The sequence below is a fragment of the Camelus dromedarius genome, chromosome 1 (assembly GCF_036321535.1).
Source record: "Camelus dromedarius isolate mCamDro1 chromosome 1, mCamDro1.pat, whole genome shotgun sequence".
NCBI lineage: Eukaryota > Metazoa > Chordata > Mammalia > Artiodactyla > Camelidae > Camelus > Camelus dromedarius.
Window position 1 is genome coordinate 85,739,427 of NC_087436.1, and position 13,985 is coordinate 85,753,411.

The window sequence follows — 13,985 nt, forward strand, 5'->3', positions numbered from 1 at the left end:
GGTGCCCAGAGGAATAGTTTGGTCATAATTGATACAATATCAACACCTAAACCCAAAGGCCATAATTTAAGATCCTGTCAAAGATCATAATTAAAAGCAAGTAAAAACATGAGGGTTTTCTTAGAAGTATTAGAAAAGCTAACCAAGATTCACAGTATTGAATAAACTCCAAGACTCTCTTTAATGTTTTAAAACAAACAATTGCAAAAATTCTACAATAGTCATTTTACCCTAAACTTCACTGTGAGTTAAACTTATTCTAAATGATCCAAATCAAATGCTACGGATTTTTAAAATAATTTCATAGTGCTATCACAGTGCTACGTATTCCAAATTAAGCCAAAGGATACCAATAAAAGATTTATGGATGAACCCTGGCATGCAGCCATGAGCCCCATCTGCAAGTCACACGTTACATATTGTTTGCCCGTGATTTGGTTTTCCTTAACCCTTGGAGGTGCACGCTGGGATTTCCCCAGAGCTCCCAACACTAAAGCCTTATCTACCAGCGCCAGTGGATTAATTGGGAATGGCACGCAGGGCTCCTGGGAAAATGATTCAGAACAAAACTGCCTGGGGCAATTTAATTCCTTGGCTCAAAAAGGCTGATTTTCAAGTTACACGGAGACTCAGATACACACACACAGTTTAAATTGTTCTCTCATCTGAAATCAAGGATCATAGAAAGGCAATTAACATGGGATTGTGTTCTATCAGGATAGTCAAAATTCCATATATAAGCTATGGTTTTTATTAAGTTATATGATGCAAAACTAGAACTTGTTTCTCTGAGCCACTGGTTCCATTCTCCTAGCCAATGGCAGGCTTCACTGAGCAAGGTTATCATCCATCACAGGTCTGCACCAATTCCATCGTAATGCTTTGCTTTATGCTAATCACCATGGTTACTTGTTTAGCCAAGGATTCTCTAAATAGGCATGAAAATGCCAATGTTGAATACGGAGCATGAAGAGGAAGAAGATGAAGAGGAGAAGAAAAAGATAGTATATTTCCAACGTAACACATATGTGTACAAAAGAAAAACTACCATGAGAACAAATTAATGAGATGGCCAAGATTATTCAAACAAAAATTTATTGAAAACTCCGTCAATAAGAATCTTAAAGCAAAATATTAGGGAAACTGGACATTTTAAAGGCTTGTTACTAATATGAGTATTCAGGGGAGAGGAGAAACTTCAAATGTAACTGGCTAAAATTTATTTAAGATATGCCTAACATGGTATCTGACATATAGCAGACATTCAATATGCATTTGTCAAAAGAATGATAACCAAAACATGTCCAAATGTTTCAGGTTAAAGATTACCATTTTATTAATAGCGACTAAAACAAATAGAAAACCATTAGCAACCTGATCTCAGGTAACCAGGCGCAAAGGAGGAAATCAGATCCATACAAAAAGAAATCCATCTCTGAAGTGGATAGGCCACTTTGTGGGGGAGGGAAGAGCATCCTGGTTAATATCTGAGACCATTTGTTTTTATAGATGGAAGGAAAAAAATCGGCAACTGTTCCCAATATTTTAAATAATCTAGCCTGAATAGCTTTAAAAATCAAGATATTTATACAGTTAACCATTAGTTTAAAAAAAAATCATTCAGAGAAACAGCATAAAGTAATAATGAGTCTGAAGTTTCTCATTTTCTCAAAAGAAATTTACAAAATGACATTTCTTTGTTACTAATAATGGATGTACACATCTACATATGGTGCTAGGAAAGGGGGAAATAATGCATCTCAACACACTCCCAGACGGTTCCACCTCTGACAGACACACCAGCTGAGCCATCCCCAGACAATTAATAGTCTCTTTTAAAGAGAAACCTTCAAAGCTCCCACCTACAGAGAATGGTATGTTGAGAAAAATGGAAGAAGCCATTCACTCACCTGGCTGTTTTCCCTTATCCACATGGAGTCCACAGAACTAGACACATCTTTTATCAAGCACGTCACTGTGAATTCCTCCCCTTCCCTGAGAAGAAAGCTTGCTTTGGACACAGACACAAGTGGTACAGCTCTGATGGCTAAAAGAAAACACACAAAACACAGCCCTCAAATAACTGGTTGTACGATAGCATGACATCTAAAAAATTTTTTTTTACTTTATTACATTGGCGGCTTGGGATAATTAATTAGGTTTGTTTATTTATTTAGTGGAGGTACTAGGGATTGAACCCAGCACCTCGAACATGCTAAGCACGCACTCTACCCCTGAGCTCTCCCCTCTCCCCTAGCATGACATTTTAACTTACCATTTTTCCTCAGCTGTCCACAGCTCACTTAGTGGTCTTTTAAATAAGACATAAGGTAGGGTACTAACCGATCTGTATTACATGAATATCTGAAGGAATCAGCAATTAAATTATGCATCCCTCAAGTAAACTCACTCCCATCGAGTGACAAAGATAGCAATGTTGCTCTGAGATTACAACGCCCCTGAACAATGCTGTTTTGAAACAGACAGAAGCCCTGGCATAGTGAGGCAGCCTTCATCTTCACCTCACATGACCTTGATGGTTTCCTGAGGAAGTGACCTACAACTAATTATATTCTTTTAGCCAAACAGGCATTTTCCCCAGGCACTGTAAAAAAATAGTATCTTACTCGTTTCTTAAAATCACAGGTTTTAAATCATCAAACTTTCCTTAATTCCAGTGAGCATCCTTTTTCAAAATCCTTAATCACTCAATCACTAAATGCCGACTGGTATTGAATTAGATGATCTCTGAAATACAAAAAAATCTAGGTATCTTCCAGCTACCAAAATATTCTACATAATGCTGCATTAGTAACAACGTCCATCGTCAGCTGGTACTTTCCTCCTTAGATTATGAATAGTTTGACAAGGCATTAAAATTAAATAGCTGAAGAGGCAGTCAATTCATAGATCAATAGTAAATCAAGGAGTGAAAATCTGTACGCTCATCTTTTTAAACAGTGTAACTAAGGCTTTCCAAAGAGTTTCTCCTGGAAGCAATTATAAAACTTCGGGATGTCCTGATGTCAGTAGGTTTGACGACTGACTGCAGGACAGTCTAAATACTCATCCATGGTAGACACACGCAGCCGAAGGTGGTCATGGACCAGTCACGTGGGACTGAGACTGTGAAATAAAGAATTCATAAGCAGCTGGCGTTATTTTGAAGCTAGGGGAACTACTCAGAGCAGCTGCGTGATCAACATACTAAGATGGACCACTGACAAGAAAGAAGACTTCTTTTAGATCAAAGGATGCTCCGACTCCCGGAGGAAAGGAGGCACGGGCCCATACCTGCCCGGACTTTGAGGGTGAATTTCTGCGACAGCACGGACTTGCCCCCTTGGTTCGCGGAGCAGTGCAGACAAAGCCGGTGATACTCGCGCTTCACGTTTCTGATGGTGATGCCAGCCTTGGGGTCAGCGACAAACGTCAGGTCCTTGGGAAGAGGTTTCCCCTCGCACCCGGTCAGGGAGTAATGGGTCACCTCCGGGTCCGTCAGAGGACAGCGGACCAGCGTGTCACTGTCCTCTTTCCCGTACAAGGGCAGGAAGACGAGGAAAAGCTTCTCGGGATCTACAGCATAACCAACAACGAGTGGTTGAAATGGCTGGTCACAGACACCGAAAACACACAGATCTAAAGCAGTGCCCCTCCTAACAACAATCCCTAGTGACCCCAGTGGCTGCCGGCTTTATTCCTTGCGAGCAAAAGTAGAATTTACCCTACTCATATTCACAAGTAAGAGCTAACATTAAGGAAACGTTTGCCAGGTGTCAGGCACTAAACTTGGACCGTGACACACTTGACCTCATTTAATTCTCAAAACACCCCTGTGTGGTGGACACTATCATCATCATCATTTTATAGGTGAAGAAACTAAGGTCTCAAAAACAGCAACTCTCCTCACGTGAGATGGCCCAGAAATGTCTGGCTGGAACTCAAAACCGGGTCTGATTAATGTTTTTACTTTTATTTTTTAGTGGAAGTACTGGGGATTGACCCCAGGACCTTGCACATGCTAAGCACGCACTCTACCACTGCGCTATATCCTCCCCCAAAACCGGGTCTGATTGATACCACAATTTGAGCTCTTAAAACTCCGAGAATATTTTATCATCATAGTTCCTTTTTTTCTAAGACAGGTAACACTCCAAGGAACGTGGGCAAGGAAGAACAGGCCAGCCTGGTGACACCTCACAGCTGGGGAGAGGTGTTCTCCTCTGACCCCTCCGCGTGGGCTGCTTTCCAGAGTTCCCAGTCCCCAGGATCATTCAGCTTCTGAGAAGATTCTAGAAAACTATCAAGAGGCCAACCAGTACACATAACGTGTGGGCCTCACTCTATTCATAGTCCTTGAAAGATGTTTAAATAGAACTTCTGGAAATCAAATAAATTCCTATGCACAAGTGTAAGTGAGCAGAACCCTATGGGGCCTTCCCGGGGCAGGTCCCTCCCCCATATCCTCTGCTGTGGCTCCTCTCTGAAGTACTCATATAATAGTATTTCCCACATATTTCCTGAGTTTTTCAGATGTTAAAAACCACCATCAAAGGGAAGAAACGAACTACTTGATGATCATGAGCACGTGGCCCCCAGACTTCTAGCAACCAGGGGTTGATGGTGTTGACCGCCCTGTTACCTCAACATCAACACATCAGAGAATCGTGCACGAGCTGATCACATACCTGCGACCCTCCTCCCTCACCTGGCCTTTACATATGCTTTGCTGAAACCCTTCAGGGAGTCTGGGGTTTTCTTGGGCAGAGTTTTCTTGGGCATGGGCCACCCCATCCTCCTTGCTTGGCCCTACAATAAACCTTTCTCTGCTCCAAACTCTGATGCCTCCGTTTGTTTGGCCTCATGGTGCATCAGGCACATAAACTTGCATTCAGTAACACAAGGGGACCTTATGAGTTTCAAGCCAACTGGGACCTCACATAAGCAAATACAAACCTCATTCCATAGGTAAAATATGCTGCCACCTCTACTGTGTAAAGATAATACAGATACATCATTGGGCCAACAGATTACACATAAAATGTTTTTTAATTGTCCATTTCAACACCCATGGAAATTGGGTGTTCCAGAGAAATCAATGTCATAATCAAAATATACTTCTCGTTTAATTCTGACCAATTTTGAAAGAGTTCTCCAAAATGAATTATGCACCTCCCAGCCTCACTAATTTATTCTGCAAATAAATTATCTCATAATGGTTGAGCTACGGTTCGAGGCTACAATTGGTTAGTTTTCCATCTACTCTTTCTCAGTCAGTTGAGTCTGGGTCCGACAACAAAGCCCTGATTTCCTTCATTGCTGTAAGATAAATTACTGAATGCTCCAAACATCGTAATCCAGTAATAATTAAGTAGAGTTCTGAGTTACTGACGGTGACTTTCCCTATAAAGAAAATCTGTGAGCTCTGGTGATCCTGACTTGGCTAATGCGATCGTTTCCCCATTTTTCCAGATGTCTGCCCATCCTATTAATAATAAGCAGGATACTTCATTACCACCTGGAAATTACAGAGTACCTTTCTTGAATGTCAAAGAACAAACATAGTTGGCTTGACAATCAGGGACCCAGACCCAGAGGCTAGTTGTGGCTCATTAACCTGTATTTCTTTTCAGCGACCCACCCAGGGAAGAGTAATCAATAAACTAAAGAGAGGCCGAGTCCATTTCAACCTTCTTTATAGCAAATATGACAATCAATTTTATTCACCCTTGATTAACCTTGATGGAGCCAGAATTTGCACAATTCTGTCTCCCTAACAACAATTACATAAGGAAGACAGAGCAGGTGATCGTGTCCAAATGCTGCAGTGAGGAACTGTGACTCTTGAGGGCGCTCTGACCAACAATCTAGGATAAATGCATTTGGTCTTCTTCTGCAATGCCATGGATGAGGCTGCAATGATGACCCCAGTCCAGGTACAAGTCCAGGGCTGGAACTGAAACGCTTTCTCCTCCTATAACCTGGGGATGTCTCTTCAGCCCTGAGTACTTCACTTTTTACATCAACAAAAAGATACTCCTCCCCAACCCCTCCCCTGACTCGCCAGGAAACCTCCTCCTGGCAAGGATATTAACAGCACAAACACCGATGAATCACTGAATTCTTCACAGGAAATGAGGTACAGAAATCCAACGATCAAATTTTCCTTTTGTTTCTAAGAGGTCACAATGTTTTAAATGAATGAACTGCCTTCTATTAAGAACCCAGGAAGGACATGGGGTACTTAGCTGACTGAGTTATTTTTTCTGGAATTTACTCCCTAAAAGTGGGTCAATTCTTTTGAAGTGTTGGTCTGTTTAGGCCTTCAGAGGCCTTGAGTTCCCTGAAGTGTTTTTACTAAGTGGGAGTATCTGGAATCTGAAGGCATTAAAATGCCGCTTTCCCAGAGGGCCTAATTTATTCTCAGGGTTTACTCACAGCACCAGGACAAATGGGCTAACCATACTGTAATCTCATTAGGAAGAGTCGCACAGCCTTGCAGACCTTCGGCTGGAGTCGTACCCAAAGTCGCTATGTATCAAAAGATCGGGGAAACTAACAAAGATTTTGCTTGACGCCCTCTAGGCCCCGCCAGTAACATTTTATCTATGATTCAGCCATATGTTCATATGTCACCCATAATTAGGGACAGGACAGAAAGTTCTCCAAGCAGATCATCACAGAAAGCCAAGCATTTACCTCTCACAAACACATAGGTGGAAGTGCTTAAGCCGCCTTTGTTGGTGCACGTGTAATTGCCCGTATTTGTGGCCTCTGCTTTCTCCATGATCCATTCCGCACGTCTGTTCTCACTCAGCTGACCCAGGGTCTCAAAAGTCCATTTGACAAATCCTGGGTCGGTGCATAACAGCCTAATCTCGTCGCCAGCACTGACGATTAACTCTGATTTTGCTGGATGGATGGATGGTGGAGACAGTTCCCCTGGACTCACAGATGGTTGAGACAAGCCTGCCAAGAAAAACGAAAATCGTGTTGAACATGATCTTTTTCTCTGGCGGAATAAAGCCTTTCTTCCAATATTGATTTCCATCTTCTGTGTCCTCGACAATAAAAATAGGACAAAGCTGCCCAGCTATTTATGGTGACAAGAGTTCTGTTTAAAGTTTCTTATGTTCATCAAGAAAATTAAGTTATTTTCTGCAACCCTCAATTAATCCTGAGGGTCACATTTGGTATGCAGGCCAAGATGTGCTGATGCCACGGCCTTCTCTGGGTTAAACACACATTGGGGTCAAGTTTCCACTCTGAACATGGGCCATGGCGATGATACTGACATGCCGACACCCAGCTTAGAAATAACAAAAACAAAATCTCACACTCTTATAAAAGATGACTGGCCCGTCACTCTTTTGGCAAAATATATATGACCGTGACATAGCTTGGCTTTTTCTTAAAGCTCTGTGAATTCAGTTATGTCTATGCAATCCTCCTTATATGGTGATGTTCAACAAAAGGAGATCTATGAGTTTCAAACAACAAAATGAAAATCTTATTTTAGTGATCAGGCCACATTCCCTAGCATACACTGGGTTGCAGCCTAATCATCCTAGTGTCTAGAGTGGTTTCCTACATAAGAAACTAATTTAAAGATGCAAACCTGAGACTCTGAATATGAAACCTGAGCCTTAGAAAAATTCACTGCAGCTCGTTCATTCATTCATGCATACACACATGCATCTGTTGCACGAAGGCAAGTATCTGTTCATCCATCACTTGTGATCTGCAAAAGCATTGTGGTAGGTGCTAGGGAAGAATCCAAGTAAGTGGGACACACAGTCCTTACACACCAAAGCACTTAGAGTAAGTACACAGTGTTCAACGTCAGAATTTGGAGACATAGATACAAGATTTAGCTTTAGGCTAAAGAAGACGTAAGAGGTGGGCTGGACCTTCACAATATCAGACAAGGCAAAAGAGAAGACAGACGCGTACATAGGTATAGACCATAAACACACTCGTGCACAATGAGATACCAGAGGTCAGCTAGATTCAAGGCAATCAGTGAAAAGCTCTGGTCCCCACGTAAGCAGAAGCCACAGAATCCACAGTAGGGATTTGAGACTACAGAGGAAGACATGATGTACTGTCAGAGAGAGGGCACTTTCATGGTTATAGGTTACAGGGCCACGAAAAACACACAAGGTTGACTCACATATGACCTGGGTGAGGGGGGCTGGGGCACCAGGATAACAGAGCTTCCTGAGGGGGCTTTCAATCACTTCTGCAGGATCATAAGGGGAAAGGTTCATGTACCTGAGACTTGTGCCCCCTCCACACATACAAAGTGGGAGATACGAAGTGACGTGGGTTCTGAAGGAGGAGTAAAAGCCATCCAAGCCAGGTGGGGGAAGGGGTGGTGGGAGGCAGAGGCAGCAGGAGAAGCCATACCAGGAGCCTCTCAAGTTCAGGAAGGCGGGGGTGGGGAGACAGAGGCATGGTCAGAACAGGACTGGGACGGGAGAGGCAAGAGACCTGCTCCCAGGCGCTACCTGTCAGGTTCTCACCTGACAACTTGAAATTCAGGTGGTGGAAGAGGAGACACTTTTAACCTGTGAAGTTAAAAGATAGTATCAAATAATCAAAGGAAAGCGTTTGTGGAAAAAAGAGGAACACAATGAGTATCGATCTTGGAGAGCTCTTCCAGCTGAGAAGGTGTAGCAAAGAGTCAAGAGAGATTTTTTAAAAATGAAACCACCGGAAAGGAAGGGGAGAGGCTAAGAGGTAAGGAAGGCAACACAGCAGAAGGTTTCAAAGACAAGGCGGATGGGTCCCTGGGCAGATGCTGAGCAAGATCAAAGGGCAGGAACACAAGTCCCCAGGTTTGGTTAGAGAGACACCACAGGAAATCCAGTTTCAGTTGAGTGGGAATTTCTGTTGGCGTCAAGGTTAAAGGCTGCGAGTGTAGACCTCTCCTTGGAGAGCTGCAGCAGGAGACAGCACAGAAATAGATCTGTAGTCAAACAAGGTTAAAAGTAAAAAAAAAAAAAAAATAGGAGGCCTGTTGACATCTAAAGGTAGGTTAAACAGATCCGTGGAGAGGTACAGACCAAAGGGGCTCCGAGAAGGGTTCCTGCCCCTGAAGGTGTGTATAAGTGATCAGTCTCAAGTCCAGTTTGTTGTCCAGACAAACATTTCATTTGGGCACCTTTCAGCCATGGTATCAATTGTAGCTCCGTGATGTCACGCCAAGTCCACCCCCAGATCAGAAGATGCTCAGCAGCCGTGATTTACAGACGATTAACAATGAGGTCAGTTATAATAGTCAAATGTTACTAAGCACCAACAACATGAGAAGTGCTACGTACGAGACTGTGCCCGCTAGGCCCAGCTTCTAAAAGGAGGAGCCAGAACATGGAAACAACATGGCTGGGATCATTCTTAAAGGCATACAAAGTATTAAGTAATGAAATTGGGCACAGTGGTAAATGGAGATGCTATTATTTCAATAACTTATCCGCTTTAAAAAAAAAAAGGAGTTGTTCCATGTCAATACGAGCGATGCTAATAGTTAATTCTATCCAAAAATTCTCAAAGAATTTATATTGCAATATATTTCAATCAATTCAATCTTCTCAAGAGTGGATCTTAAGGGCAATGTAGCTACTACAATCTGGTTAAATAAATTACAATCTGGTTGAATAAATATTACTAACTTCTAGAGACCTGCCACCCCAATGTAGGCAAGGCCTAGCTGTGTGACCTAAGGCAGGCCACTTGACCTCTCTGTGCCCAAGTTTCCACATTTGGAAAATGATGATAGATCCCCATGACTCATTTCACAGAGTTCTTATGGGAATCAAATGCGATAAATACGTGAAAGAAGCTTAACACAGGACTGGGCAGTTTATAATAAAAGCTAGCTATTACAGTTAAGCAGTAAAGCATCTTAGATAAGAATGTGGCTCTTGAGATAGGACTGTCTGGATCTGCATCCCAGCTCTGCCACTTAACTAAGTGTGTAGCCCTTAGGCAAGTTACTAACCAACTCAGCCTCGGTTTCCTCATCTGTAAAGTAGGGACAGTAACAGCACCTATTTCATAAGGCAGTTATGTCAAGTACTCAGAACTGTGCTCAAGCACACAGTAAACACAGTAAGTACAAGACACAATTACTCTAAAAACAGAATCTCTTATCTTCCCTCCAATCAGTCCTGAGTTACTCACTTCCTATGGATGCAAATGGTTCCATCATTTCCCAAACAGATTTCTGCCTGACTTCTCCCTCCTTGGCAGCAAATCATAGCAATCTTTCCTCAGAGCCTTGGCCACACATCCTCGTGTGACTTTCCACTCCTGCCGCCCCACCCTAGACTAGCCATTTAACAATGTCACAGAGAGAACATCCTCTCTAAAAGATCTCCGTGCCTCCAGTCTCTGCACACGCCCCTCCCAAGTCATCCTCCCTAATAAGCCTCAGATCCATCATTCAAAAGCACCATCTTTTCAACAATCCCACTCCCAGCCTCAAAAACCCTACTGACATCATGTACATTACCAAGCACATTCACAGGATTACTTTCCAGCTGTCTCCTCTGGATCCAACCAGCCTCTCCAATCAGACAGAACCTTAGGTCAAGGATTCTGCAAATATTCTTCACTCCTTACTATGCCCATCTCTCTGCCCGTGTCCCCAGGACACAGCTACTTCACCAATACATCTTGTCGCCACGTGGAAAGCCCAGTCCTCATGGATGTCGTTGCCTAACCACCCTAGGTCATGATTACCTGTCCCCACTAAATCCCTCCAACATGCTCAGCCCCATCACCCATTTGGCTTCTACTGATGCACCATGCTGGTCTACATCTAGACCCTACCCCCCTGCTTACTGCAAGGTCTTAGGACCCTCAGAGTAAGGATCATGGTACTCACATAGTCATCAAAAGACTCCCTTCAATCCCTGAACATATAAAAGATTGAAGGAAGGACAGCTTCCTAAACACCCAAGCCCTGAAAGAGATGCCAATAGTCCATTGACCTATCCCCCAAAGAGGACAAATGTCCACTCTGTGGCTCCACTAAAATAAGGAAGGTTTAATTCATCCATTAAAACTACTATGGATACCTCCAAACAAGGCACCTCCAAATTGGAGATCACTAGTTAAGCTTTACTCCTAGAATTTTAAAAAATAATACATTTTTTAAAATAATCGCCACCAGAAGCGTTCAGGGTTCTATTTTCAAAATAAACTATGTACAAGTTCAACCCTCAAACTCACACTACAAAATGAAATAGAGCTTATATCAAGAGTGGGACTGTAGATATGATTCTTTTTTTCCAAACTCTCTTGAATGTTGTTATAATGTTCTCACAATAAAAAGAAGTCTAGAGATTCATGTTAAAAGATGTATTATGTGTATGTGTGTATGTGTATATATACCTTTATTATAGTTAAAAATCAAGACCAATAAGTTATTCCAACTGAGATTTGAAATTGCTCTGGGATCACACATTTTGAAATACGTCTGGTACATAGCAAGTTCTCAACAAATGTTTGCTGAATTGGGTTTTATCTATATCAGGACCCTCTGCATTAGAAAATGTACTTCCCTTAATTATGTTTGGCTAATAAAAATACTAAGTTATTTTCTGTCTCCTGAACACATGTTAATTAATGAGCACCCCATCACCACCAAAATGATAAAAGGCAAAACCCATCATTCTGGGGACCAAGTGATAGTGAATGATGGCTTGCTCTGGGCTAGGAACTCAAGGACCTATTCAGCAAATATTTCCCATGTATCTTGCTAAGTGCTGAACCCAGGAGACACTCCTTGCTCTCAAGGAGCATAAACAAGAGAGGAAAGGGGAACTTATGAACAGTTGACAATGCAAGATTTTAACAAGAGCTCAAGATAAATACCAACATATGCTCTGTAACCTCTTTAACTGGTATAAAACTCAACCATACTCAGTTGAAACAGATACTTGTACACCAACATTCATAGCTGCATTATTCGCAATAGCCAAAAGGTGCAAAAGGTGGAAATAACCCAACTGTGCATCAACAGATAAATGGATAAACAAAATGTGGAATAAACATACAACAGAATTTTATTCAGTCATAAAAAGGAATGAAATTCTGACATAGGCTACAATAAAATGGATGAACTTTGAAAACATTAAGCTAAGTGAAATAAGCCAGACACAAAAGGATAAATACTGTATGGTTCCACATATATGAAGTACCAAGAAGAGGCAAATCCATGGAGACAGAAAGTAGGATAGAGGCAGAGGTTACCAACGGCTAAGGAGAGGAGGAAATGGAGAGTTACTGTCTAATGGGTACAGGGTTTCTGCTTGGGATGATTTAAAAAAAAAAAAGTCCTAGAAATGGATATGGTGATGATTACACAACATTGTGAATGTACTTAATGGCACTGAATTAGACACTTAAAAATGGTACATTTTAAAGTGTGTATATTTTACCACAATTAAAAAAAAACTAAAATTAAAAAAAAAATCAACAATTCTTCAAGGCCCAGGTGTTTTCAGCCACCTCAGCTCTTTCTGTTAGCCCCTCACGTTTATCTTAAATTACATCATTTAAAAATTAGCAGTTATTATTTTTATTTGTTCCACATAGTGGTGCTTGCAGGCATCAACAGCATCTTTCTTCCCAGCTCTCTATTACAGTATACAAAGTAGGCGTTCATAACAGAAGCTCTTTTAATCCTCTGGGCTGAATAACCTAGAAGTTTTAACCACACTGACTATTGGCCAAGAGACCCCGATGCTCAAGGCTACTAGTTCTTCTCCCACACATCTTTGCTTTTCTTCTCACACTATCTGAGTCCTTTGGTTTTATTCTCAAACCTGTTTATGGAAGTTGAACTTGATACTGTATTATAGATAAATTAAGTACAAGTTATGAAAATTGATGAAATGTGAGTGTGTGTATGTGTTGGGGGAGAGCTGTTAATTCTCCGATAACCAAGCAACCCACTTCATAAGTGTAGCTTAGTGGCTCAACCAAAAAAAAGACTATAGGTACTTCCAATTAAATGTGGGTTAAACACTGGAAGATTGGGGGAGGGCCTCCAATTCATTTACACAGGGGGATTCTGCATCCGACTGTCTCAGAAGCACTACGTTTAAGGAAACTGAAATTAAAAATTGCAGACCTTGCGTTGTGGGTGTGGTTTATGGTGAGGGCAGCAGCTCAGACTCCCTGAGAACTCCCATCAGTCAACCCAAACTCAAAGAAAAAAGATTCTGCTTCTCCATCCAAAAGAAAAAAAAAAAGCTATCCACCTTTCTTCTTCTAAGCAAAAGTAAACCATTCAAGGTAGACCTGTATTTTTTGTGATCTGAGTCTAGACTGGGCTTCTACAGTAGAAGGTTCTTAATGATCTGTGTAAATGGGGGTGACTTTCTTGAGCATGGAGTGTGCCCCAATCACCTTTGGTAATGGTTGGACCATGTCAACTGTTACTTCAATCTTGAGTCTCAACTGTCCTCCTCAACTTGTTACATCTTTCTCAAATGTCTAAAGGTGCAAAGACTGGATTTATAGCTGGGGTTAGAAGTAAGGAGTCATTTCAAAACCTTCTCCTCTTTGGAAACAGATATAAGGAACCAGGCAAAATGGTGGGGAAGAAAACCCACGCAGAGAGACTTACTCTGGTTTTGGGGAAGTGGAGCTGTGACTAAGGCAAAACTCAAAGCTCCATTGTTGTTCAACTACTCTTTGGTTCACATACTCTTCCACCGCAATTTGTAATAAAAAGCTAATGGTTTGTACATCCTACTGTTTCTGACATACTTCTACATTCCCATAGGAATAAACTAGATAAAAATCAAAACGGAAGGATCCTAGTAATTGGCCCCAACACCCATGAGGCTTTAAAAACAAGTAGATGATACTGGAAATAGAATAAAGCCGGGGGAGAGGGGTATGAGCTCAGTGAAAACCACACGAGTCCTAAAAAATGCTCTTGCCCAGTAGCAGGGAGAGAGTGAATC

General features: G+C 41.8%; 1 protein-coding gene across 8 annotated transcripts in view; it reads right to left on the reverse strand.

Annotated features, from left to right (window-relative positions):
- The window catches only part of KIT (KIT proto-oncogene, receptor tyrosine kinase), a 77,386-nt gene that overhangs the window by 38,262 nt on the left and 25,139 nt on the right, over positions 1–13,985 (reverse strand). For 4 of the 8 annotated variants that reach the window (XM_031434462.2, XM_031434463.2, XM_064486524.1 and 1 more), the window contains exons 2-4: positions 6,700–6,969; positions 3,295–3,576; positions 1,911–2,047 (exon numbers count right to left, since the gene is read on the reverse strand). In XM_031434462.2, coding sequence (XP_031290322.2) covers positions 1,911–2,047; positions 3,295–3,576; positions 6,700–6,969 — 689 coding nt within the window. Of the gene's footprint in view, positions 1–1,910; positions 2,048–3,294; positions 3,577–6,699; positions 7,052–13,985 lie in introns of those variants that run through there. The other 4 variants (XM_064486520.1, XM_031434460.2, XM_031434459.2 and 1 more) reach the window with 1 other exon arrangement.